This window comes from Dama dama, chromosome 17 (assembly GCF_033118175.1).
Source record: "Dama dama isolate Ldn47 chromosome 17, ASM3311817v1, whole genome shotgun sequence".
NCBI classification, from domain to species: Eukaryota; Metazoa; Chordata; class Mammalia; order Artiodactyla; family Cervidae; genus Dama; species Dama dama.
In genome coordinates, this window is record NC_083697.1 from 50,535,334 (window position 1) to 50,563,263 (window position 27,930).

Here is a 27,930-nt window from a genome sequence, read left to right on the forward strand (position 1 = left end):
GACCAAAGAGCCCTTGATCTGACCCCTCAACTTCTCTTTCTAATAAAAATAACAACCAACCATGTTCAGGGCACTGTCCTGAGAGTTTTACACGTTATCCTACTTGATTGTGTGTGTGCTGAGTCGTTTCAGTTGTGTCTGTTGTCTCTCTGCAACCCTGTGTTCTGTAGCCCACCAGTTTCCTCTGTCCGTGGGATTCTCCAGGCAAGAATACTGAAATGGGTTGCATTTCCTTCTCCAAGGGATCTTCCCCACCCAGGGGTCGAATGTGAGTCTTCTGCACTAGCAGGCGGGTTCTTTATCACTAGCGCCACCTGGGAAGCCCTGTTATCCCACTTAAGCCTCATGAAAAGCCCAAGAGGTGGGTTATATGGCCAGTATTTTGTAAAACAGTAATCGGGGACTCGGAGAGGTTAATCACTCACCCCAGATTACAGAGCTAGTAAGCAGCAGAACCAGGATTTGTATTCAGGGCTGTCTGACTCCAAAGCCTAGTGTTTTCACAAGGAGGAAGGCCAGTCTTTGCTAAAACAAGAACAGTTACACAGAGGAGTAAGAAGACGGGCTACAGACTTAGCCGAGAACTGATAGAAACCCAGCCTCACGACAGCCAAAGCCCTGAGACAATGGCTGATACTGTGTGAACATCACAGTATCACAGCCTCTGAGCTCAGGCTCCCTGGAGAGGAGACTCCTGCCACCTCTCTATCCACAGACGTTAATGGTTACCAGCAATAATCCCTCTCATAAGGGGACTTTTTCTTTTTGCCTCCTTGAGGTGAATGCATGGACTTTAGGACTTTGTACGATGACAACAGTTAATTACAAAAAAGAAAAATAAAAAGCAGCCACTTCCTAGGAGTCAATGGTATAAAAATAATTTTTATTTACTACTGTAAATAAAGTAGTGCAAAGAGTAGTTTGGACCCACAATATTGCATTACTGATTTATTTACTACCTTAGCAGCATACAGCGTGGGCAGTTGGTTCTTTCTCTTCTTCTCTCTCTCTCTCTCAGACACACACACACACACACACACACACACCCCTACTCAGATGCAGGCAGGCATAAGGGGTGGGGAATGAGACTATGAGCTAAAAGTTTGTTTCTTGCGTTTTCCACTGCTGCCAGTCTATTCTAATGGGTAGTTCATGGAAAAGACTACACTTAAATACTAAGAATTTTCTAAATGTTATTTTATGGATTGCAGTTGAAAAGTAAACGACATCCAACAGTGTCATTAACTGATTTGGAAGCATTATGACCCTAGAAAAATTCAAGGAGAAAAATGTAAACCCATTTACAAAGCCATTGCCCTTCCTGTGTTTCCAGCCTTAACCTATTCATTTCAAGGTGCCTCAGAAATGCTGGGTCTCAGATGTCAAATGGAAATCTGTCCTTGGGACTTTGAGGAGCGGGGCAGTGGCAAACACGCATACCAAATATCATCCAACTGGTAGAGAAGTCACAATTTTTTGTTGTTTTAATAAAATGGAATGAACAAGGGGCTAAGATTCTTAAAATGCACCTCAGGGCATAAGGATTTGGATACACCACAAGGCAAACTCTGACTCCCTGTTCACACCATCATTAGGTGTGTACATCCAGAATAACCCAGTTAACCTCCCCAGCACACCACTCTGATCAGGATGCTCCTTGTATTTGTCTGATAACCTTTGGTATAACCACTGTCTGCTCTGGGTATTTCTTTGATTTAAAAGAAAAAAAGACACCAAGTGCAAAATTCGCATCCAGTTGAGAAGACATTTAAGGTGTACAATGCCCCAGCCTCAGCTCTCCAATACCAGTTGCTGAAAGGATTCTCTCTCATCTGGAGAGACCTGGATTGCACAGTTCACCCACGTGGCTCTGGATTGTTGATGACGGTGGGCTGGTCCTGAGCGGGGGCGTCTGCCGTTGGAGTCACAGCTGGACTTGCAGTGGGGGCCGTAGGGTCTGCGGAGGCCCGGGCTGGTGTCGGGTGGGAGTTGCTGGCTGCAGAGACACGTGCACAACATGTGCTGAATCCTCAAAACAGTATGTACAGGACACACAACCACACCTGGACTCTAGCAAGCCAGAAGAGATGCTTCTCGTCTAGTGTCCTTGACACTATAAACAGATGAGCAACTTTGGACCCATTATCTAGGTTCTTTGGACTTTGGTGTTTCCTTCTATAAAATGGCAATTGGAATAGATATGCAAAGATCTCTGGGAGTCTAAGTCCTAAAATTATGCTGTGAATTCCAGGTAAATATTAAGAAAGAAAGAATAAGAGGAAAAGAAAGGGAAGAAGATGGAGGGAGGGAAGGAAGGAAGGGAGGGAGGAACAACTCTTGGTCTATGTTTTCTATGGTCATCTCTCTCTTTTTTTTTTTTCCCACTTGGTGTTGGTGCAATGCAAGCTATGGATTATAGCAATCAATCAGAAAAGAGTGTTGGTTTCATTCATACTCTGATTCCATTTGGGTGATATACCAAATTTGATTTAAATTGAATTATTTAGGTACATGTATATAAACTTTGGAAAACATAATTACCAGGCTTAATTATTTATCAATCTACCTTTAGGAAGAAGCTTGGACCACCATAAAGATTAGGGAGGCTTATAAAGTTTTATACTCTATGTCAATAGTTCTCAAGTGGGGGTGATTTTGATTTCCAGGAGACAGCTGGCAACGTCAGTAGGCATTCCTGGTTGTCACAACTGGAGAGTGAGGTGCTACTGGCATTTTAGTGGGTAGAAGCCAGGATGCATCATAAAATGCCTATGCCAGCCTCCCCCACTCCCATCAACAAGGAGTGGTTCAGCTGCAAACATCACAAGTGCTGAGGCTGACACCCCTGCTTCAGGCACTGAGGCTGAGATATATTCTGGTCCATCTGTAAGCCTGGGCTCTGGGACCTGGCTGCCCTGCCTTTAATCAGTGATATAACCTTGGACAAGTTACCTACTCTCCTTCTGCCTCTAAAAAAAACGGGCAAAATAAGAATATCTATACCTTATTGTCATAAGGATTAAATGAATTAATGTATATACCATTCTTAGAACAGTGTTTGGTTTGTCTACATACTCAATAGATGTTAGCCATTACTACTAGTGACCTGGCTTACCGTGGCAATATATTGATTTATCAATTTCTGGGGCCTGGCTGGCAGGACTGATGAAAGCATTTGTTTCTGGGATGCCTTTGGCTCACTTTTAGACCCCAGGAGCTTATGAAAATAGCTAAAACTTTGAAGCTAGAAAACCTAGGAGTCACATGGTCCTGCCAGTTCCCAGTTGCTGCGTGATCTTGGGCAAGTTACTTTCCCTCTCTGAGCTGCAGTTTCTCTGTCAAATGGGGGTAGCATGACATATGGCTAGTACAGTGGCCATGCTTTGTGGGAATAATTGCTAGTTTGCCTTTAAGCAGTGCTTTTAAGTTCTGCAGTCCTTGAGTCTTGAGTCAATAGGTGGGATCATTTTTAAAGGTTCCCAAATGTCCATCCTGAAATGTACCAACTTGCAGAAGATGCCACCAGATGTTGATCATCTGACTTCTGGACAAACTCTTCAAGATTTCCACCTCTGAGAGGCTATTCTAGATAAAGCAGGAATGGGCTCCAAAGCCTCTGACCTTTCTGAATATGTAAAGGAATTCTTCAACGAACCCCCTCCAATATCTACAGAAGACCTTGTGAATCCAGAGACTGTTCTGAGAGAACAAAACAGTGCTGGTGGTGGGTGGGTGGGGGGGTCGGGGGTGGTGCCCAGGTGTTACGTAATGATGTGACACTTCTAGGTCAGAGGCATCACTCTGGCAGGTGACCTAACCGTGGCCGGGACTGTGAGGCCCAGTGATTAGGTAGAAAGACCATTTACTGGAATCAGGAGACCTGTTCTAGGCAAATCGCACTTATCTATCACTAGTAGGTGACTTTGGGGTAGATACTGAATGGCAGATATTTCAGTCCTAAGATGATGCTTGAATCTCATAGGCCTCGGTCTTCTCATCTGTAAATTGAGGGGCTTGGATCACATGGTGTCCAAGACCTTCTCAGGCCCAAAGATTTATCCTTCTGAAGGTTCTCTGAGGAAGTTAATGAAGTACGAAGTCACCTATTTTTCTATTTCAAGCTCAGGGAAATGTTTCAATCACCACGGTAACAAGATAAATCAGCAATCAGTTTTCTGATTAAAACAAAAAAGTGCCAATGTGTAAATGTAGAAAGAATGCATAATTAGCATTGCCACCACTGAAATCTTGTTAGAACGTAATAAAAATGCTCAATGTTTCAGCAGTAAATTTGCTATTATCCATGTGAGAACTCTTCCATTTTCATCAAGGGTTTGCAATCATTGGACAAGCCCCGCCCCCCATAGTGGGTCATAATTTTAGAATGGCCTCTTTGTCTCCACTCACCTGGAATCCATTCTAATTTGATTACTGGACTAGAATCAAGGAAACCAGGAAAATCAGCAGGCTGCTTAAAAAAATTTCAGAGTGCATTCCAGAGCCAAATAGAAGTGATTTTTGGATTATTTGCTGCTTGGGGGACCATTTCCTATACATTAGTGAGAAAAATCAAGAGTTGGCCCTGGATTGGCAGACTGCAGTCCATGGACCTAATGTGACTTGCTGCCTGTTTTTGTATAGTTTGCAATCCAAGAATGGCTTTTGCATTTTAAAATGGTTGAATAAAAATCAAGAGTACTATTTTGTGACAGGTGAGAAGTATATGAGATTTAAATCTTCACGTCCACAGTAGCATTTTATTGAAGACCGGCCACATCATTTGTTTTCCAGTATTGCCAATGGATGCTTTCGAACTATAATGAAAGTTGAATAGTTGTGACAGAGATGGCCCTCAAAGGCCCAGCTGTTTATTATCTGGCCCTTTTCAGAAAAAGTTTGCCAATCTCTGTCATGGACCATTGTAGGAAAAATATCTGCTTGCCAGCTCACCAGATGTGAGCACAAAGGAAAGAAGAATAGTAGAGAATATATTGGGTAAATTGGGAGATAACTGAATATTTACAAAGACAGGGGAGGTAGGGGTAAGGAGGTGAGGGAGGGAAACTGAAAATCTGAAGATCAAATCTACTTCATTTGGGCCTCTGGCTCTAGCAGGGCCCAGCCCACGTAGAAGATCTATGTCATTTAAACATTTCTCATGAGTAAAGATACCAGTAGGGCACCAAGGGTAATGAGATAGGAGAAAAGTAAAATCTCACCATTAAATCACTCTGACTTTAAAGCTATTGCTTTTTTCATGAGCACCACTTTGTGACATTTTACTGTAATTTTAGAAGAAACCTCATTAACTGGAAATGTAGAGGACAGGGAAAGAGTAGGAAAAGGTTTAATTAATCTTGTTCGTATCATCTTATTCTTTTTAAAAGACCACTAAGTTAACTACTTAGGGGAAAAGGATGAGTTGGCTTAAATTATGAATGTTTGGAATTGGCTGACATTGGTTCCAAAGGAGACCTTGCGTCAGGCCTGGAGCTGGTAGTTCTGCAGATCTTGCTCTCTCCTGTGTATTATGTTTAGACGTAAAGTTTACACTAGTCCGAGGAAGGCAGGACTTTCTCTGAACTGGTCATTACATTGTCTCCCTCTATTTTCCCTTTTACTTTCTGCTAGGCAGGGGAGATATGTGACAAGAGAAATGGAGATGCTTCCAGACGCACTTTGGGATTTTTTCCCCCCAAAGCTTGAGTCAATTAAGGCAATTATGCTTGGCATCTTTGACAGGGAAGGAAGAGGAAAAGTGCTTTAGAGAGGTAATGAGGTGGCGAAAGGAGGTTTTTGGAGTCTGAGAAAGAGGCTGAGCTTGGCTAGGGGTGAGGCTCGGTGAGTTCCCATCTTGCCCTGCAGCACTCTGAGAAAGGAAGAGTTGGGGGAAGAAAGGCTAATGGTGATCAGCTTTGGGACTCACTGATGAGTCACTGACTCATTGATGAGTCAGAAGCTGCAAAGCTGAAGGACCCGGAAGGAAGCTGTAGGCCCGGGTCAGTGTGTATTCATTCTGCTATCAGACTGGTGATCATCTGAATGGTTAGTGCCACCCAAGACCCATGGACCTTAGCACGTCCCTGGGAGGCATCAGCTTCCAGAAAGATTGAGCCAACTGGGGGAATGCAAACTAGAAATCAAAAACAATTTTCCTCAAAGGAAAGAAAAGATCTTTTGTGCATACACAGTATTTTTTGTGGACTTATGCTGGTATGCTTGCTAGACTAATCGGTATCTTTGTTCAGCTGGTTTTTGAAAAAGAGTTTTATGTCTTAGAAAGAGTCTAACAGCAAAGAAAAGCATGCTAGACTCTGGTAGTGTTGTGCTACTGACTGAGGCAAACAAGCTCTTTGCTTTAATTGAAAGGACAATGCCCCAGAGACCATTACTCCTTAGGAAGCTACCAGCTAACATTTCTTGAGTCCTAAAGAACCCTGTGTTCTTTCATTTGGCTTTCTCAACTATAATACGAGGTAGGTGTACTACTATTTTTGCTGTTTTATTTATTTTTCTTTCTTTTCTTAAAAAAAAAAATTTTGGAGTATACTTGCCTTACAATGTTGTGCTAGTTGCTACGGCATAGCAAAGTGAATCAGCTATATAAATACAGACATCCCCTCTGTTTTGGATTTTCTTCTCATTTAGGTCCCCACAGAGCACTGAGTCAAGTTCCCTGAGCTACACAGCAAGTTTTCATTAGTTATCTTTTGTATCCATAGTACCAATAGTGTATATGTCAATCCCAATCTCCCAGGCCATCCCATCCTCCCCCAACCCACTCCCCCCTTGGTATCAGTATGTGTGTTCTCTATGTCTGTGTCTCTATTTCTGCTTTATAAATAAGATGGTCTTCCGCTGTTTTAGAGAATGGGAAACCGAGGAACAGAGAGGGTCCCTCCCTTGCCAAAGGTCACACAACTAGCGGCAGGCTGGAATCTCAGCAGCCTGTGCTTTCAGCTACTGTCCCACACCGCTAGCCTTCTGAATGCAGGACAATTTAATGTGGCAAACAGTGAAATGTTGACTATATATCACAAAGCGAATAAACTCGGGAGGAAAATGAAGGTAGCTGGAGCTGAACGCAAAATGGATGGACAGTTCAATTTAAAGCTTTGGCCATAAATCATTAGTTTTTAAAAACAACTGACAGTAAAAAATGCAAATCACAAAATGACAAAGATCCCTAACTTACGGCACAATCCTCCCACCCAGAGCCTTAAGGGAGGCTCTGAGCCCACAAATCCTGTCTCTCTGTACTCTGGCAGTCAGCATCCGGGCCGCATTCCTGCACCAGCTACACCATGGTCAGGGGTACCACCCGCATCTGCTCCATCCATCCCGTTAGGTGGGGCGGCTCCTGGACCTCAGGCCGTGGCTCCTCCAGGAGATGCCTGGGGCAGAAACTCTGCCCTCTCAGGAACTCTCTGCAGCGCCTCTCTCCTCTGTGCTCCAATCCCCTCTTGCCCCATCGCCCAATCACTGATGGAGTACCCTCTTATTTCAAAACTAGGGACAAATCTGCACTTATGTTGAAGACTTAAAAAATATGAAAATAATTTACTACATATTTTAATTCAATGCTAGTCCTAACAGGGCTGGTAGATACCACCATGAGGGCATGTTTTGGAAATACCTAGAGTTTTTGTGTGTTTTTGTGTTTTTTTTTTACCTCTAGGCCCTTGTGACTCCAAGTATGATCCATAGAGTAGCTCTGTGGACGCAACCTGAAACCCTGTGCGAAATGTAGGATCTCAGAGGCCACCTCCAGACTGACTGACCTAGAATCTACATTTAACCAGAACCCTGCCTGATTTCTGCGCACATTGAAATTAAGAAGCACGGGGCTAGGATATACATATTGAAATATGTGTTACTTTATTATAATTGCTTTCTTTTTTATTTCTTCTTTATATCACTGTTTAGAGTATTTTTTAAAAATAAGTATATAGGCAGGTTACTTGTCCTTCATTTCAGGGTATCAGAAGATGTGTTAAAAAATACATCTTCTGTAAGATGACAATGGGTCAGAGGCAGATGGTAGCCCCTGCTCTAAAGAATTGTGAGTGTGAAAAAGCTCAGACGTCGGCTGCCCCACATCCTTTCTTGGATTTTACTTTGTGATTTTGGGCAAACCACGTCATTCCTGTAGCCTCCATTTTACCATCTGTAAAATGAAGGGCATATAATTAAATTATTTTATATACACATATATATATTCAGACTTCTCCAGTGCTCACCAAAGGGAAGAGGTATATCTATAAAGAAGCAAGTGAAAGTGTTTGAAAAAAGAGAAGGAAAAAAGAGAATGAAAGAGAAAAGGATACATGGGAAGGGGAAAACATATCAAAAGGCAGGAGGGACAGGGAAATGGAAATGTGGAGGGACTGATAATGGAGCTATGGAGAAAGGAAAAAAAGACGACTTCTGATAAAAGCCATTCTACCAGCCCATGAATTTTCATGGCTACCAGCTGGCATAAAATCATAAAGACAATTTTCAGCTCCTCTAACGGAATTGCATTTGTAATAATCATAACAATATTTCTACAGAGTAAAAATGACAAAGATAATTTGAAATGGAAAACACTGACAAGATGCAAAATAAATGTGCTCTACCTGGCAACAAATTTAGGGACGGGATAGAATTTGCATGAGGAAAATTTATCAGCCGGCACGCTACAGGGCATCAAACCTGGAAGGGTTTTTGATGGTTCCTTATTAACCTCCTCAGGTAAATCAGGGAAAATGACTCCGTATTAGCCTCTCAGAACAGTGACTTCCATCTCACCATCGAATATGTGCTAAAATGCACTCCTTTTGCTTTTCATTATCTGCTACACAAACAACAGCTGGCCGATGCTCAAACGCCATGTCCAGTCCTAATGTATCCATTTGTAAAGGTCCCTGTTGGTCTTCATGCGTAATTCTGTCCTGCTGTAGCTTCCCAGGTGGTGGGGAATTGGAAGTCTCCACCAAGAGGCATTCGCAAATTTGAGCACCTACTAAGTGTGAGGTCATAAATGATGAGACCAAGGCCTTCCTCTGACTCAGCTTATGGTCTCATAGGAAAGACAGACACAACAGCTAACTTTATCAAGAGGGTTTTATATATCAAATAAACATAACAGCTAACATCGAACTACAAGTTGTCATTTTAGTGCCATGAGTATTTTTTTTCACTGAGCCCTCCTAACAGCCCTGAGAAGCAGCTACTGTTATAACTTTATTTTATTGATGAGAAATTAGAGGATCAGGAAGGTGAAATAACTGTCCATAAGTCACACAGCTAATGAGGCGATAAGCCTGGACTCTAAACCCAGCTAGAAGGACTGCCCCACCCTAGTTCAGAAAAGAACTACTGACTAGTGGAAACCACACTAGGCAAAATGCTGGCTTCATTATCCCTCTCTGCCCCTCCCTGTGAATCTAAGTGACTGGGTATTTTATTCATCACAAGGACTTCTTTATCATCCCGCATGCATGACTGGGATAAATAGGAAGACTTTGTGCCAGAGGGAGCCTTGGAACTGAGTTTGAAGACACACAAAGTGTAGTTTTGATGTGTGTGCATGTGTGCTCAATTGCTTAGTCATGTCTGACTCTTTGTGACCCCAGGGACTGTAGCTCACCAGGCTCCTCTGTCCCTGGAATTTTCCAAGCAAGAATACTGGAGTGGGGTGCCACTTCCTCCTCCAGGAGATCTTCCTGACCCAGGGACTGAACCCACATCTCCCTGCATTGGTGGGTGGATTCTTTACCACTGTGCCACCTGGGAAGTCCATAGTTTTTTTGATAGCAGGTATATTTTCAATGGGAGTAGACATTTTTGTTCAATTTCTTAAGCACCTTATTTTTTTGGTTTTTAAATCCTTGCTTACTTTGAAAAATATAACAATACTTGGAGCCTTCCATCAGCCAGAGATTACCATATAGCCCTAGGGGTAACCATCACTCCGTGAATGACCCTCCTAACAAAAGGCAACAGCATGGCGAAGGAGGGAAAGTGTCATTTATCTAGTAGGGATAAAGAATCACTACTTTTTTATATATGGCCCCAGCTTTTTGTAAATCTTTACCTGAAACAGACTGGAAATATTGCACACTCCAGGCGATCAATACGGACAGCAGGAAGGTTCCCAGGAAGTAGATCTGCAAACATCCGAAGCAGATGTCAGATGACTGATAGAAGGCAGGGACCAGGAGGGCAGGGCTCGGGGGAGATGGTTTCTTACCAGCGCAGAGTGCAGAACAGCACCCCAGATCAGCCGGAGGTTAAGGTAAAGCCAGGCCAGGGAGCAGGGGCTGAAGGACTCCTCATTGCTATGGCTCCAGCACCTGCAGACAAATAGCACAGGGAATCCTGACAATGTTGGAAGACGCTGGTAGCATTGCCAATATTTGCGGATTCTCAAACCCATGTCCTTCTGTTTTGGGTCAAATGAGCACACGTAAGATGAGAGGAAAAAGAAATAAAGCAGTTCTGAGGAGTCTGAGCCTAAATGGAAATACTAGACACCCAGGCAACAATCTCAGAAAAGGTCAGTCCTATCACTTATAAAAAGACATTTCAAGGAAGACTTTGCAGTATGGAGACTGCCAAGCAACACTTCTGAGTGTCTGTCCAAAGTCCAGACACAGGGATACCTCTCTATCTGCAGAAGAGCATCATCTAATTGGACACTTTATTTTTTCCACTCTCATGGAAAACCTGGGTCAGCATTTTAACTTCAGATCAAGCACATTCTGTATCTCCGTCCTCAGATACTAGAAAGGGGAATTAAGTTTGGGTCCAGCTGTGTGTTCTCTAATCGAAGCAAATCCTGGGCCCTCTATAACCGCTGACATTAGAAAATAAGGGGCACGTCCCTGGTGGCTCAGGCAATAAGGAATCTGCCTGCAATGCAGGAGACTAGGGTTCGATCCCTGGGTCAGGAAGATCCTCCGGAGAAGGAAATGGCTACCCACTCCAGCATTCTTGCCTGGAGAATTCCATGGACAGAGGAGCCTGGTGGGCTACAGTTCATGGGGTCGCAAAGAGTTGGACATGACTGAGCAACTAACACTAATACTTTAGAAAATAAGAATAAGGATAACTTTAGCCAAAAAGCAAACATTACCCACGTGGGTTCCTCCAGCAGTCACAGTACTGAAGAGGCTCTGAACTCACCTTTCGTACAGTTCCCGGAGGATGGAGATGTTATTAGAATGGATTGTTGGGTCAATTTCCAAGAAATCCAGAATATGATGTGGGATTATAGCACCTTCCTCTATTAGCAGGGCCAGGTTAAAAAATCCCTGAAAACAAGCCACAAACCAAACTCATTCTTTCCTTATAATAAAACTTAGACGTACACTCATCAGAATATAAACTTTTACAACCTCTGGATTTTTCCTCAGTCTTTAGAGCCAGATGGCTTTGTCGTCTTCATTGATGAATTGTTTCCCTAAATATATGCATCTGAGAAACTTATTTGCAGGAGAACCAGGAGGCTTTCAGAGGCTGCAGTGTCCCATCTGCTCAGAAGCCAGTCAACCGGGGCAATCTGTCCTTTCCTGCTCACTCTCTCAAGATAGAACTTGCTGGAAAACATGCCCTTGAGTTATCAACAAAACCAGAACACTGAGTCAAAGGCAATGTCCATCATTACATTACTACCCTGGGTCACCATCAGCATGTCAGAAATCGAACAAACTGTGGCTGTGGGTGCTGCTCATGGCTGATGTTCTAAGTGGAGAGGGTCTCCGACGCACATAGTCATGTATGAGTGTTTGACTCATCTCTCCTAGGCTAGTGAGGAAAATCTCCTTTTCTGATTCCTCTTGGCACAAACCCTCTACTCTGGCATGCTTCCCTACCTTTTCCTTGTTAAACATCTTCTTCTTGACCCACAGAGGTAGGAATGACCATTATTAGGCTGTGCAGGTGCAATAAAATCACACAGTTAAGAGCCTAATGGTTCAGATGCTTCATAAAGAATGACAACTATTATAGTACCTGGAGGAGATGCACCATCCATCATGAACTGAGCACGTGGCCAGACCAAGAAATAAATAATGATGCATTACTTATCATTAGAGCTTTACAGATTCCAATGAGTTGTTTCCCTTCAAAGAATTAAGTCATGCTTTAATGACTTATATCCTCCCTTTTCTTTCATTTAGTTGATTCTAAAAAAAAAAAAATCACCAACCCTTGGTTTGTAAACAGCAAGAGTCTCATAAGCATGCTATGTGATGATCATCATAAAAATAACAGAGCCAGCATTTTCCGAGTGCTGTTGTATATGAGGCTTTGTTCTGTTTTATATATTAACTCAATTCTCATAACAACAAATCAAGAAAGGCTCTATTACCCTGTATACTACTATTACTAGGAAGCTGAGGCACAGAAAGGTTAAGAAATTTGCCCTATGTCATATAACTGGAAAGGGGATTCAAATATAAGCACACAGAATTCACAGTCCCAAATGTTAAGCTCCACTATGCTGACAAATAACTTCTTAATAGTTATAGGTATTAGGTATCTTTAGATTTTACACACACACACAAGCAGAAAACAGACAATTTCTTCACTTTTTGAAAGAGAGCTCCTCTTAAAATGAGCTATTAGAAGAAAAAAATAAAACGACTTTATAAAATTTTAAAGTCTCTGAACAATGGAAAAATAACATGGTTAAAATAAATGAGAAAACAGACTAGGGAAATATTTATATGCAATGTAATAGCTTAAAATTCACTATCTATTGGCCAAATGTATAAAGAACTAATTATAATTTAAATTGAAAAATATCAAAACTCCAATAGATAAGCAGACCAAGAGTAAGAACAGAGAATTCACGTAAGAAAATATGAAGAGTAAATAAATGATCATAGACAAGTATATGTAAAAGTGTCCATCCCCAGCAGTGGTCAAATACAGACAATTTAAAACAATAAGGAAGGATCAACTTGTATTATTCAATTAGCAAAACTAAGCCATGAAAACATCCAGTGCTGATGTGATTTCCGTTATCCTCTTATACTTAAGTACTGCTTGGTGAAATATTAATTGGGAAACAACTGCAGAAAGCAAATCGGCAATATACTATTATTATGAGCCATAAAACAATTTAGACTGTTTGACTTAGTAATAGCATTTCTCAGATTATAAAGAAATTAATCAAATGGAGGTAAAAGGTAGAAATAAGAACATGTTCATTGTAGTACTTACTATAATTGCAACGCAATAGGAAATGACCTTCACATCTTCCTTAATAGACTTCCTTAGTAGACAAAAATATTGTCTATTTTTTAATGTGGTACCCCCACCACTAAGCAGTGTCTAAGACATGGCAGAACTACATAAACATGTGTCAAATCAATCAATAAGTGAGTGAACAAGATATAATAAATGTCCATGAAAAGATAAAACTTAATAAATTACATTCTATCAGCTTAACAGAATATGGGGCAGTAGTAATAATTACAGTAAGAGTAGTAATTACAGAGATTAGTCAATAGGATGCACATATTCCTGCAATATGTGAGAAGGAGCAGATTTTTCAAGTGGCCCATGTGCTCTAGTTACCATTACAGAGACCCACTGGCCTGCAGCCAGGACTCAGAAAGACATGAAAACTGAAGGAATTGAAAGAAAAAAAAAAAGACCAAAGGAATAAAGCCCCCTGACATGGTATTGTGGATGTATTTTTTAATATTTTTCTCTTTAAAAATGATTCTTTTCTGTTTTTATATCATTACCTTTTGAAAAACAAAAACTCAGAATTGAAAAAAAAAAAAATTAGGTCCAGGCCTGATTTGAATAACAACAGATGTCATTTAGGGGAGTTTGGCTCTAGAGCAAATCCTTTTAGCACCAGAATCTACTTTATTCCAGAAAAAGTAACAATAATATAGGCTGGATCATGTCCACTGAGCATACTCAGAGATGGGCTCGGCATTTTACATCTAGCATCTCATTTAATCTTTGCAACCTATGACTTGGATGCTCTTTTTATCCTCAGTTCACGCATGAGAAAATCAAGACTCAGTACTTCAGTGACTTTCTATGTCCAAATAACTGAAAAGACAGAGATATGGGTAAAAGGGACATAGTACCTCCTTTTTAAAAGAAAAAAAAAAAGACTGAGATGGGAATTCTCTGGCAGTCCAATAGCTGGGGCTCTGTGCTGTCACTGCCAAGGGCCCAGATTCAATCCTTGATCAGGGAACTTAGAAACTAAGATCTCAAAAGCTGAGTGGCATGGCCCTAAAAAAGAGACTGAGATAGGAATGTTCCCAACTTTTGCTCTGTGATCAGATCACAAATCACAACACTGGAAATCTGTGGCATAAGACAGTAACAGCTATTCTAACTTCCATCACGAAATGGCCCTGAGGTCCTTACAAGAGCATTTTGATTAGCAAATATAGAAGGGATGAGAGAAACAGAAAATTATCATCAGCACACCAGTTGGTTGTTACAGGCAAGATTTACTGAAGGATACTAAAATCAGTGGGCAGAAGTTTGAGGAGAAATAGAATATTTGCATGGCCTCAAATTACCTTCCCAAAATATCTATAAATTAGAAAGAGAAAAAAATATTAACATTACAGGGAAGAAACCCAGCAGAAACCGCCTTCACTGAGTGAATGAGATCAACTTCCCCAGTAATAAGACATCACGCATGCCTCATGGGATACACCGAGAAGGACACATCACATCTGGGCTATCCTTGCCCCAGTGCATAAACTCTATATATTCATGAGACAACAGGAGACAGACACAAATCGAGGGACATTCTACAAAATATCTGACCAGCAACCTTCAAATGTACCAAGGTGATGAAAGACAAGCAAAGATAGGAATGGTCCCAGATGGAAGAACTCTAAAGAAATATGACAACTAAATGCAGCGTGGGATCCTGGAACACAAAAGTAACATCAGTGGAAAAAGTAGTGAGATCCAAATAACTTCTGCCGTGTAGTTACTAGTACTGAGTCAACACTAATTTCTTAGTTTGATAATGGTATTATGGTTATGTGACCTTTCTATAACTCTACAAATATTCCAAAATAAGAAGTCCCCCCTCTCCCCCGCCCAAAAAGATCACTGAGAATAAAGTCCTATCACTAAAGCACTGACTCAGCTATACAAGTAAACTCCTTCCCATTTTGACCACTTGCAGTTGCTTGAGTTTCTACCTGGTGAGTTAGTTTGATGGAATCTGATAGAAAGACTCCTGGGTTTGGAGTCAGGAGACCTGGGTTTAGACTCTGACTGCTTCATCTATTACCTGGTTGTTTAGCCTTGAGCATCTTATCACCTTGTCACAATCTTGGCATTCTTTAATATAAATAGGTCCACTGACCCCCATTCCCACAAGATTGCTATGAGAATGGCATGGGAAACATAGTAAGTGCTTGATAAAAGTTCACCATGCTGGTTAGTGGCCTCAGAGAGGTTGTGAGGGGCTCGTGAAAATGAATGAGAAGTGGATTTTCAACCTCAGGAACCAGCACCACCAGGAGCTCATTTCTGTTGCTATTTACCTGTGAGTCTCCATCCAGCGCTGCTTGGGCGTACATCTGCACAGACAGCTCAAGGTCTTGTGACTGGTTTTGGTGGCCATAGTAGTAAAGATCTCCCATTTTCAAATATGCTGCAGGACAAGAATTACAGGTCCATTTGTCAAATGGTTTGATTTCAGAGCGATATTTTAGAAGAATGACTCATTTGCATTACTTCAAATTTTTTCCACCAGAATCTGAATACAGATACATCTTTAGGTTTCCTTGCTGTTAGGAGGGGGAAAATGGTTTTTTCACTGAGCACCTCCATTTCTGGACACATTTTCTTGCTTGGCTGGGTAGCTCTCCTACATGGAGACTACCCAGTGAAAATCAGTCCAATCAGCCAAGGATGTTTGGGGTATCAAGGTTTCACTGCCTGGGTTTGATGATTGATGAGCATGTCTTTACTCTGTTTAAGCCATATGTTTTATTTTTTCTCTAAGGAAAAGTTTTAAGAGTGTATGTCTCTCTCAATGTCCAATCAGAAAAACAATCCACATTGGACTATTCAAAACTGGGATTTTGCAACTGGCTACGGGTGTTGGAAGAGCTGAAAGGGCAAATGGGAAAGAGTAGGCAACCCAAAGATTAGCAATGCAGGAAGCTACAACCTTCCCAGAACCTGGGGCCAGCTGAGACCACAGAGGATGGACTGCCAGGCAGGAGCTGGGACCATGGAAATGCAGCCATTGACAGAGATACAGCCCAAAGCAGACAGAGAAATGGAGAAATGTTTGGGCTTCTCACCTCCTCCCACCCTGAAATTTCCTGCCTGCCCCTCCCATTGGCTGAAACTAATCAGATGCAAAGGGGTCTGGGAACTGTAGTTCCTGAGGGTCAGCCTCCTATCACACAGAGCATAACCAGGTAGACAGGGAATCCATCTGAGGACAAAAGGGTAAGTGGCCCAGGGACTCTCCAGAATAGCTTTCTATTATGAATTCTTACTGATTCCTTAGAAAATGGTGGATCTAAGCATTCAGTAGACGATGGATGAAGAGAAATGCACTGCTTGAGATTGAGAGCCGAGTTTAGGCAAGATCTTAATAGCTGAGATTTTTCACTCTCTTTCTTAATTGTTTAGAAATATCACACTTCACACAAAGCTGTTAGATGTTCCCTGTTACTAAAGATTAAAAGCCTCCAAAGCTTCAATTTAGCACCCGTTTCTCTATACATACCAAATGAAGGAGCATCGATTTGAAAAACAGAGAAATTATAGTATCTCCACACACAATTAACACCCAAGTATCTCTTGGCCAGGTCCTAAGGGAACGAAGGGGGAGAAAAAGTTAACTCATTAATATTTTGGCCAACTGACTGATTTTGCCTCCATAAAACCCAATTCATTATCCTTAACCTTAGAGCTTCTAGTCTGAGGAGAATACATTTACTTACTGGCCTCTCCTCACAGATGTGTGCTAAATTTGTCTGTGACACTTCAATTCCAGTTTCTGCTGCTAAAACATAATACAGCAAAGCTTCGTGCCTAAAAATAGATGATTAATAATAAATTTCATATAGTGGCTCTTACTAATATTCACAGAGAGCTTTATATTCACACATAAGAGGGCAAAAAATAAACAGTTTTTTTAAAAGCACAAAATCATGAGTTTTTTTTTTTAAATAAATACTGTTGTTAAAAATACTGCATGCACTGATTTATTTTCTATCTTAAAAGGCTGAACTCACAGATAAGGTTGGGGAGCTGGTTGATACAACAGTGACCTCTACTGGCCGAACGACTCGTTGAGTGCTGCATGGGGAGCTGTCTATCAGCTTTGGGTCCTTGAAATCCTTCCATCCTCCATCCTCCACCCTCGCTTAGAGGAGATAAGTGGTATTAAGAAAAAGCTCTGTGCTTTCGAGTCCTGTTTTGTGAAGGGCTTTATGAGGCTTAGGACTCTGAACAAGCTTAATTAAAGTTGAGCTTTTGTGGTATATCAGAAGTTTGGCAAAGGAGAGGCAGTTTACAAGGGGCTTGATACCAATGGTCAAAAACACATTAAAAAAAAAAAGTATTCAAGACCACTGGTAATTGAATAATTGCAAAACAATGAGACCACTTGTCATCTGTTGAAAAATTGGCACCCGATTCATAATCCAGATAACAGCAAGGGCTTGGGGAAAATGGACATATTTCTTTAACTACTGCTAGTGGGAAGCCAATTAATGCAATTGTTAAATGTGAGAGCCTTACAAATGTACATACCACCTGGCCCAACAGTTCTGCCTCATGAAGGTTTATTCCAAGAACCATATGCAAAATAGAGAGCCAATGTAATTTGCTGTCTGGCTCAGGAAACTCAAACAGGGGCTTGTATCAACCTAGAGGCGGGCGATGGGGAGGGAGATGGGAGGGAGCTTCAAAAGGGAGGGGATATATGTATCCCTATGACTGATTCATGTTGAGGTTTGACAGAAAACAGCAAAATTCTGTAAAGCAATTGTGCTTCAATAAAAAATAAATTAATTTTAAAAAAGAAAAAATAATTAAAAAAAATCAGAAACATATGCAAAGACTGTGACAATAGAGCTCATGTCAGATCTGTGTATATGAATGATGACAACATCAAAAACCCCACAAATATCTGAAAATCAGTGACTAGTTCAGTTAACCCATGGTGCAGCCACTTTCAGAGGAGATCATTAAAGTGATGTTGAAGAAGAGCATTCGAAATCGTAGAAAGGTGTCTATGCCAAATTTTCCATTGCGTGAGAAAAGCAGGATAAAAAACAGTGCAATCTCATTTTTGCAAAACAAATGTAAAACTGAGTACACACATGGACATACATATGCAGAGAAAAAACAACTACTTAAAATGATCTACCAAAACGCCAACAGTACTTATCTCTAGGTGCTGAGACTGCAAGTGACTTTTTTTTTTAACTTACCTGATTTCCTCCATTTTCTTTTGTGTTACCCTTTTCATAAGTTAAAATTTTAACTATACATGGTTGTTTCTAAAGCTTATTTTTCATTTTCAGTGGCTGACATTAAGAACACTTTGTTAACTTTAGCTCCATCTCAGAACTGTTTAAGAAAGGGCGGGGAAGGGGCTGGAGGCAGAGTCATTTTTTCTTTTGTTGGCTACACCTCATGGCATGCAGGATCTTAGTTCCCCAACCTGGGATCCAATGGAAGTGCAAAGTGTTAATCACTGGACCCCCGAGAAAGTCCCAGGAGGTCATCTTTTCTACATGGCTAAAGCAGCTCCTGGCAGGCCTTCCCATGGGGACAGAGAGAGATGATTGGGGGTCAAATTAGGACAGGCAGACCTTCAATCAGACATCCCAGGTCATGGCTGCTGAGTGTGCTGATTTCTGGCCTCCGAGATACCCAAGGCAGCTGACCAATTAGGCATGACTCACACTCAAGAGATAAGGCTGGCTAAGCAGCCATGTAAGGAGTGTAGACAAGCCACGTGACAAGCCCACAACTGCGGCTGCAACAACACAAAAAGCCCCAGGCGTTTTCTTACATGGCCTTGAATCGTGTTTGGTGACAAGAATCCTCAGAGTGGACCCTAGATGGAGGACCCTCGAGGAAGGTTCAGCAGCAAGTCCCATCCTACAATAAGGTCCCATCCCAAAGGTCTTATCATCTCCAACACTCAGGTTTGCGTCAGTGCCTCAGTTTCCCCCAGGGATGGATGAGGGAAGTAGATGGAGTAGGGTTGCCAGTCCAAGGTCAGACGTCACATGGGCTCCCTGCCTTCATGGAACAGGGCTCATATTATTGCAATGTAAGAAAATGAGTTTTTCTCAGACAGTGGTTGGGCAGACTGTTAGAATTTGGGAGCAGGGGACACAGGTTGATATTTCCTATAAAAACAAAGTCCCTATGATAAATTTTATAAAGACAATACCTTGTCTCTAAAGTTACTTGGGTGGTGGGAGAGGGAAGAGAGGAACACATTTTATAGGAAGACTTCCACTGACTGGGACTTTCCAGGTGGCTCAGTGGTAAAGAATCCGCCTGCCAATGCAGGAGATGCAGGTTTGGTCCCTGGGTCAGGAAGATCCCCTGGAGAAGGGAAATGGCAACCCACTCCAGTATTCTTGCCTGAGAAATCCCATGGACAGAGGAGCCTGGTGGGCTACATACAATCCACGGGGTTGCAGAGTCAGACGTGACTTTATCAACTAAACAATAACAACAATCTTCCACTGACCAATTATTGTGTCAGTAGATGCCAGGAGGAAATTTCACAGAATTCTCAAGCGTATACTTTGAGGAAGCACTGAAGTCATCAAAAAGAAGTCTAAAAACTTTGACTTCCTGGAGATCCAGTGGTTAAGACTCTGCGTTTCCACTGTAGGGGGCGCAGATTCAGTCTCTGGTCAGGGAACCAAGATCCCACACACCCAGTGGCATGAAAAAAAAAAAAAAAAAGTAAAAGTACTGAACAGAAATCCACCTCTGTCTTCCATTTTACAGAAGCCATGGAATCCAAAACCACCACCATCCATTTTCACATATTGAAGAGTGAACTCTAGACAAGTGTCAGAACACTGAAGACCAGATTTTCTCAACTCATGACGACTTCAGAGTCAGGACACCTCTGCAGAAACCCTATCTACATTCAGCCTCCCAGGACTTTGCTCTTACTTGTGTCTCAATTGAGATTGCCTGAAAGTGTTAACTACAGATATTTCTATCCTTCTAGTCACAGGATAAACATTTACTCAGTATTTTATCTGTGTAGGGGGCCCAGAGACAAGCCAGAAATCTGTACTATCCTTCCGTGAACTTCCTCAAGCTTTAGGAAGCTGTCCAGGGTGTCCAACTTTATTTCCAACGTGGTAAAGTAAACTAGTCACCTAGGCAGTCATTCTGATGGAGACTGGGGTGGGGGTGCAGAGAAGCAGATCAAAGAGCGAGTGTAGGGGCACATTTGCTACCCTCCCACTTCAGACACGGCACATCCATTTATAGAACTTTTATAATGATACATCTTAATAATCAATCCTTTGGCTGCTTGCTGTGAACTGTGAATTTGAGTTTCTCTGAGCAGTTTCTTAAACAATCCAATTATTTTCTCTGGATTCTTTTCTGCCAATGCCTGAAGCAGTCCAAACTGGAAGTATATATATATATATATATATATGAAAAAAAAAAATCCTGGGGTCTCAGCAGAATTTAGGCCCTGCTCCAAGGCAAAAAGACACATCTCTTTCAACAGGAATCTTGCATGCCTGCTTGTCTTGCCTCAAGCTTACTAGAATCTGGCTAACCTCCTGGGTTAAGTGTTTGGGGGGTATAGTTAAGACAAAGGACAATAAAACACATAGCTCACAGATAAAACACACAGCAGGGTCTGCGGGAAAGAAATGAAACACGACAGGTGAGCTCTCCTTAGCTGACTTCTCCTGGTGTCCAAGGATAGCCTCGGGCATGACAGCATTATCTTCCGTATTTTGCCTAAGCAGCAAAATGCCCTTTTCTCAATCATGCTCCTCTTTTAAACTATCCCATATAAATCTCAGAACAACACAGAAAAGCACAAGCTCATCAAACTGACACATGTGATTTGAAAATAATGCCCAGAATAAATGCACTCACAAAAAATGAAAAAAGAGGTGAACTTGGGACATTGATGGATGATTTAGTTCTATTACAGCAAAATAGATGGGACCCCAAAAATGCCACGTTGTGGTGTGAGGAGGCCAATGGTCATACATTTCCTGTTTAACCCCTGAGGCATTTGGAAGCTCAGAGAGAAGGAAAAGAGAAACGCTCTTTGTCTCAAATATACTTTGACAAAGATACTCCCACTGTGATGGGTACTAGGATTTTCTTCCTGTTAGTAGGAAAAGATCTCAAGTCCAGATGAAGTCATATCTTTAGTAATACTTAGCATCAGCATCAGAATTGACAAAGATATGAAGAAACAGAAATTTATATGGGGTTGACAGGAGTGTAAATGGGTAAAATATTTTGGAAAACAGTTGACGTTGTCTTAAGTTGAACACATGGCTAGCCTGTGACCTTATTCCAAAGCGTGTATTTTTAGATAAATTCTTCCTACATGTACTAGGATATACATAAAAAATGTGCATGGCTACATTGTTCTTAAGGGAAAGAACCCAAATATGTGTTAATATGAGAACTGGTAAGTAAGTTGCAGTATATGACAGCAGTGAAAGTAAATGACCTACATGTATCCAAAGATATGCATCCCAGAAATATCAGGTTAAATAAGCATGATGTTTATTTATGAAGAATTACATATGATATGGCTCTAATGATATGAAGCTCAGAAACAAGTCAGATCTATTGCTCAGGATTATATCCATATATAGCAAAACTATAAAGCAAGCAAGGGGCAAAGGGACAAAAGACTCACGAAATGGTTAGTTCTAGATCCTGAGGACTGGGGTGGGTTTCATCTGGGAAGAACATGCAGGGGGTTTCAATGGTCTATTTTCTTAAACAGGATGGTAGGGTTACAGGTGTTCATTTTATTGTTATGCTTTAGAACTTGGACTTCCCTTGTGGCTCATCTGGTAAAGAATCTGCCTGCAATGTGGAAGACCTGGGTTTGATCCCTGTGTTGGGAAGATCCCCTGGAGAAGGAAAAGGCTACCCACCCTAGTATTCTGGCCTAGAGAATTCCATGGACCGTATAGACCATGGGGTAGCAAAGAGTCGGACACGACTGAGTGACTTTCACTTTGGAACTTACATACATATTACATATTATTGGTATGCAACAATTATTGAGTGATAAAAGAAGTGGAAACAACTTACCTGGCTCAGGCCGCAGCTCCAGCTCAAAAGCTCAGCTCCTTTAACCTGGATTCTGAACTAACTCCCCCATTCAGGCTCTCCCTTCTCTTCACCATAATTTGCAGCTATTTGTTTAAGCATCTCAGAACCCACCTCTGTCACGTCACTATCCTCTCCCCAAACCCTTATTGGCTCCCCACTACTTGACAAGCTAAATAAAAACTATATAACTGCTATTCAAAATCCCATAACACAGCACCTCTTTGGTCTTGTCATATACCACTTCCTTTTACGAATTTTACCCTCAAGGCAAACTGGATGGCTTAAAAATTTCCAGACACATCCAGAATTTTCCTGTTTCTTTGCTTTCTGTGATCCTGTTCATTACTGTGAAAGTGTCAGTCGCTCAGTCATGTCCAACTCTTTGCGACCCCAAGGACTGTAATCCACCAGGCTCCTCTGTCCACAGAAATCTCCAGGCAATATTGGAGTGGGTTGCCATTCCCTCCTCCAGAGGATCTTCCCACCCAGGAATCGAATCCAGGTCTCCTGCACTGCAGGCAGAATCGTTACCATCTGAGCCACCAGGGAAGCCCATAGAAGTACTATGACCAGGTGGAAATTCCACCCATCCCTCAAGGCCATGTGGTGTTGCTTCCTTTACAAAGGCTGAACTAAGTGCCCCAACCAGGCTCCATCTTTTCTTCCTCTGAATCCCTGATGCTCTTCATATATTGCTCATGGCTCTTCAGTGATGGTTGTTCTATTTGTCTTAAATCATTCTCTCAGTAGTTATTGAGTACTTCCTAGAAGCCATTAGGTGCTAGGCACTGGGATACACATCACAGGGCAATCAACAAGTAAAGAGCCATGATGACCCATGCAAGAACCAAGGGACTAAGGGGTTAGGCAGGACTTCTGGGCAGAGGGAACAGCAAGTGCAAAGGCCCAGAGGTCAGAGAGAATATGGGCCACCTGAGAAACTGCAGGCAGCTTAGCACCAGGAAGAGATGAGGCAGTGAGCTGCCCCCAGTCTTACCTGTGACATCCCCTGCAGCTATGGCACCCTGCATCTAAATGTACTCAGAAAAATCTGCTGAACTGAACCCAAACTCACTAACCGTGGAGAGCACACTTAATCCACCCCCCTCCCCCCCACTGCTCCCAAATCAATCATGTAATGCGGCTGAATATTCTAAGAAGGAAAGCAGGCCACTACAGCTTAATCCCTCTTGACCTTCACAGAAAATTTTTAAATGTGCTCCCTGAAGTGCTTTGTGATGTTAAATTCAAAAGTCGGCAAGAAAGCTAAGCTATTAGCAGATACCCTCTTTATGGGAAAAAGTGTGAGACATCTTGGGGTTTGTGTGTGTGTGTGTGTGTGTGTGCACGTGTGCGCGTGCTGGGGGTGTTTACATATGTGCTCTTCCTTTGGGAAAACCCCACATAGAAACATTTTGATGTTTGAATGCTTAGTTTCCCTAAGAAGTTGTCAGGAGCAAAGGATGGGAAATGTGGAGGGTGAGAAGCAGAAATGAGCTAAGGTCAAACTGGAAAGTTCTATAAATTGAAGTTTACTTGGGAAAAAAGATAAACAGCACACAAATAGTAAGGTGTATCAATTGGGAAAAGATCATTTCACTAAAAAAATTTCTTTCTCATTATGCAAAGTGAAGCCACAGATGATAAACTTTTACAAGATGATACTAATACACAGTTTTATTCAGTGCTTTTTTTCACATGGCCCATTTCGCTTGCATTTTCTAATTTGAGATTCTTATTCACTGAGATGCTATCTGTGGATTACTTGAGCATCCATGAACCAAAGAAGGAAACGGCCTTCTTTGGGACTTATATTTTAATTTTTAATTAAAGTTCAGATCAGAGCACAATCAATGATAGGGCTGCTCTAATGTCTTTGAGGTGGTGGACCAATAGGATGTGTGCTGATTTGCATTTGCCTTTTAGTTATTAAGGAAATATCTAGATCATTTAGGCAATAAACAAGCACACAAATGTAGCCCAGAGAAAAGTAAGATGGACCATGAGGCCTGAAAACAGAGAACAGAGAGATGGACTCAGGTAGATCTTGGAGAGGAGTGCCCTTATATTTGTAAAATCAAGTAACTGGAAATGGGGTATTTATTGGTCCTCATGTGTGGGGTTTCACCCCATTTCTTCATACAGGGGGAGATTTGCTAACTCCATCAGAAGATACTTGGAGAGGGAGTCTATTTGGCTGTGATACTTGAGGTCTGCTGAGTGACTTCCAGCAATCCTAGGGAAAATGGAACCTAAGCCCTAAACACACTGCTTTCGCTCCTTCCCACGAACAAGATAGAAATCCTGGACTTCCTGTGACGTGCCAGTGAGAGTCAGAGGGTCAGCAGGGATCCCCTATGCTGTCTCCAGACTCTGAAACCAAGTAGAACGAGCCGAAGGGAAGAAAAGTCAACGCATTCATGTGTCTCTCAACTTGATGAGTGTGGACACTCCCCCTAGAGAACTAATTTTTGCGTATAATTAAACATGGAAATGCTACGTTTTCTAATCAACAGCCAATCAGTCGGTGATACTCTGAATATCATTACCAGGAGGCTATGATTTCCCTGCAAATTGCTTTTTCAGTTGCATTTTAAGACTCCATCTCCTAAGAATACACTGACAGATTGAAAGGTGAGGACTGAGAAAGTTCAGACGAACTTACCACGAGCCCTCCAGGTAGGCATTGAGGCCTTTGCGAATGACATGACCCAAGTAGCCATTTTTCTCAGCTATGTGCTTTGCCCATCTATAAAGGAAACAGAGGAGAAAATATCCAAACTGTGGCAAATTAAATAATTTCTTTTTACTTCATGTGATTTCAATAAATCTCACTTGGGGAATATTTTGCTTGTTAGAATTGTTATGGAGCCACAAGTTGGAACTGAATGTTAAGAAGGGAAAGAGAGATATACTTTGGGAGCACTTGAGTGCCCTTTATAATGAATGCTTAAGAGTTGTCATTTTTTGAAACAAAAATGTGAAAAGTGCTTAATGAAAAGAGTCTACCAATATGGAAAAAGATAACGTTAACCAGGAATTCTAACAAGTCAATAGCAGGAAAACAGCTCTCCCTGGACAAAGAGAAGAGATGTTGCCAAGAAGATTAAATGAACAGAGTTACCTGATGGGTGTAGACATACTGAGAGGAGATTTAAACAACACAAGGAGAATGCGAATATCAAGTACAAAGGAAATGAAAAGTACACAGAGAGATAAGCAAATAAATAATAATTATTAGTAGTATTCCATAGAAAACAAAAAGTTATGCAAGAAAGAGTAGTCATAGCACACTACATGGTCAGCTATGAGCAGCATTAAATGGTAAAAATATTGGGTTGGCCAAAAGAACTTTTTTGGCAAATCCAATAATATGAACCCTGATGCCAATCCAAGCAAAATGATGCTGTACTCATGGGGAAGATGGGAGAAGGTAGGAAGTATGACCACGCAGGGCAGTTAGAAGTGGCAGAGTGAAAGAACTATGTATAAATTTGTCTTTTCCCAGTGACACATCATTAGACAAAGTCTGTAGTGAGTATAATAAGAAATAGTGGTTTAAGCATGTTATTTAGACATAGAGGCAAATAAAAAGAGAAATAATTATTAATAAAACAGAAAAAGTGATTTATTCTAGGCAGCAGGAAATGGTATGTGGGTGGGGGATAGAGACTTCCTATTTTTCTTGTCAAATTATTATTCTTTTTAAATTTAAATTCTTTTTCATTTGACTCTTTTTGCACGTATGTAACTGATAAAAGTTACATTTTAAAAATGAAAAAAAAAGAAAAAAGAACTCTATTTTCTCAGACGTGGTGAACACAGTATACGGCTTTCCCTTGACAAGCAGCATCTGATAGGTTCTTACACAACAGCCTTCTCGGGATCTCGTGGGAACGTCTCCAGGTTGCCCGTGACATAGTACAGAGAACACCACAAAGTTCCTTCCATGTGTCCGCCTTGTGCAGCTTTATGGAAATATTCACCAGCTAATGTCTGGAAAGAGATGAGCAAACGTCAGTGTCATTAGTGAGACGTCCTCCTGGGGAGGCTTCATCAGGGCTAAGGTCGTGGGGTACGTAACACGTGACTTAATCATAGTCTTATAACGTCTGATATCTTTAAGAAACCAAGTCAAGTTCCAGGAAGACAATCACAGAAGCTTCTCGACAGGATAACCTTGACTGCAGCTATTCTGTTAAGTTTACCCAAAAAATAAGATAACAGTATGAATGTCATTATCACCAGGTATCCTCACATAAACCCCCTGCCAGCCAGACAGAAGACCGCAGCAGAGGTCACACCTGGTGAAACTTCAGGCATTTGCTTTCCTAACCTCACTCAATACCTTTTTTCAAACTCAGATGCAAAAACTGCAGTTCCAGTGGGAAAGTGAAAATTAGAAAATGACAATGAAAAAATCCATTCTAGCAGATGTGTGGGAGGGCTAACAGACATTTGCAATGCATAAAAATACACAGCCTCCTATGTAGTCAAAGAGAGGTAGAGGGAAAAGAGAAAACAAATGCCTAAATGGGTAGATGCACCACTGATTATCATTATTTTTCCCCAGGCAGTTAACTGCCATTTTTAAGCGAAGGCTTTGGAGTCGATGATGCCAGGAGATGGTTGGATGGCATCACCAACTCGATGGAATGAGTTTGAGTAAGTTCCAGGAGTTGGTGATGGACAGGGAAGCCCGGTGTGTTGCAGTCCATGGGGTCACAAAGAGTCGGACACGACTGAGCGACTGAACTGAACTGAGCTTGGAGTCAAACAGGCCTGGGTTCAAATCCCAGCTCTGCTCCTTACTAATTGTGTGATTATGAGCATGTCAGTTAAACTTTCCAACTAAGTTTCTACATGTCAGTTTCTACAGAGGAAACATGTGGCTTCTGATAGTAGTTATCATGAAAATTTGTCATGAAGATTAAATAAGATAATGGATATTTGAGGCTTGGTATGATGTTTTACCAAAAATAATTCTCTCATTTCCCACCCCCAAATCTGCTGCTATGGCTTGCCCATCTGTCTGAATACTACCTTTCTTCCCATCTCAATAAATGCCAAACCCTCTGGAGTCAGCCTGACTCCTCCCCCCGCTTCACACCTCACATCCAATCACCATCAAATTCTGTCCTCTTGACCTTCAAAACAGATCCAGAATCTAGTCACTTCTCAGCCCTCTTTCTGATACTGCCCATCCATTCTCATTTGGATTCAATGCATTAATCCCCTGCTTCTTCTTTCCTAAACTTTTAATGTTGTATTGGAGGATAGCCGATTAACCATGTTGTGATAGTCTCAGATAGACGGCAAAGGGATTCAGCCGCACATATGCATGTTTCCATTCTCCTCCCAACTCCCCTCCCATCCGGGCCGCCACATAACAAGACGGAGTACAGAGTCCCGAGTGTTCTACAGTAGGTCCTTGTTGCATCAACCCCCTGCTCTTGCTCTTCTCTTCCTCAAGCCCATCTCCATCCGGACCCTGGAGGAGCCTTTTCCAACACAGCATATCCCTGCCCTGTTCAGAGCTGTCCCATCTTGCTCAGAGCAGCTGCCTGGGCACCTGCCTCCTTGACCTTATCTCTTCTGCCA

General features: G+C 41.7%; 1 protein-coding gene across 2 annotated transcripts in view; it reads right to left on the reverse strand.

Moving 5' to 3' along the window:
* Positions 1-862: 862 nt before the first annotated feature.
* The window catches only part of SEL1L3 (SEL1L family member 3), a 108,110-nt gene continuing 81,042 nt past the window's right edge, over positions 863-27,930 (reverse strand). For both annotated transcript variants that reach the window (XM_061164498.1, XM_061164499.1), the window contains exons 16-24: positions 26,198-26,325; positions 24,995-25,078; positions 16,953-17,043; positions 16,736-16,820; positions 15,534-15,643; positions 11,170-11,297; positions 10,235-10,337; positions 10,079-10,151; positions 863-1,996 (exon numbers count right to left, since the gene is read on the reverse strand). In XM_061164498.1, coding sequence (XP_061020481.1) covers positions 1,857-1,996; positions 10,079-10,151; positions 10,235-10,337; positions 11,170-11,297; positions 15,534-15,643; positions 16,736-16,820; positions 16,953-17,043; positions 24,995-25,078; positions 26,198-26,325 — 942 coding nt within the window. In that variant the 3' untranslated portion in view covers positions 863-1,856. The remainder of the gene's footprint in view (positions 1,997-10,078; positions 10,152-10,234; positions 10,338-11,169; positions 11,298-15,533; positions 15,644-16,735; positions 16,821-16,952; positions 17,044-24,994; positions 25,079-26,197; positions 26,326-27,930) is intronic.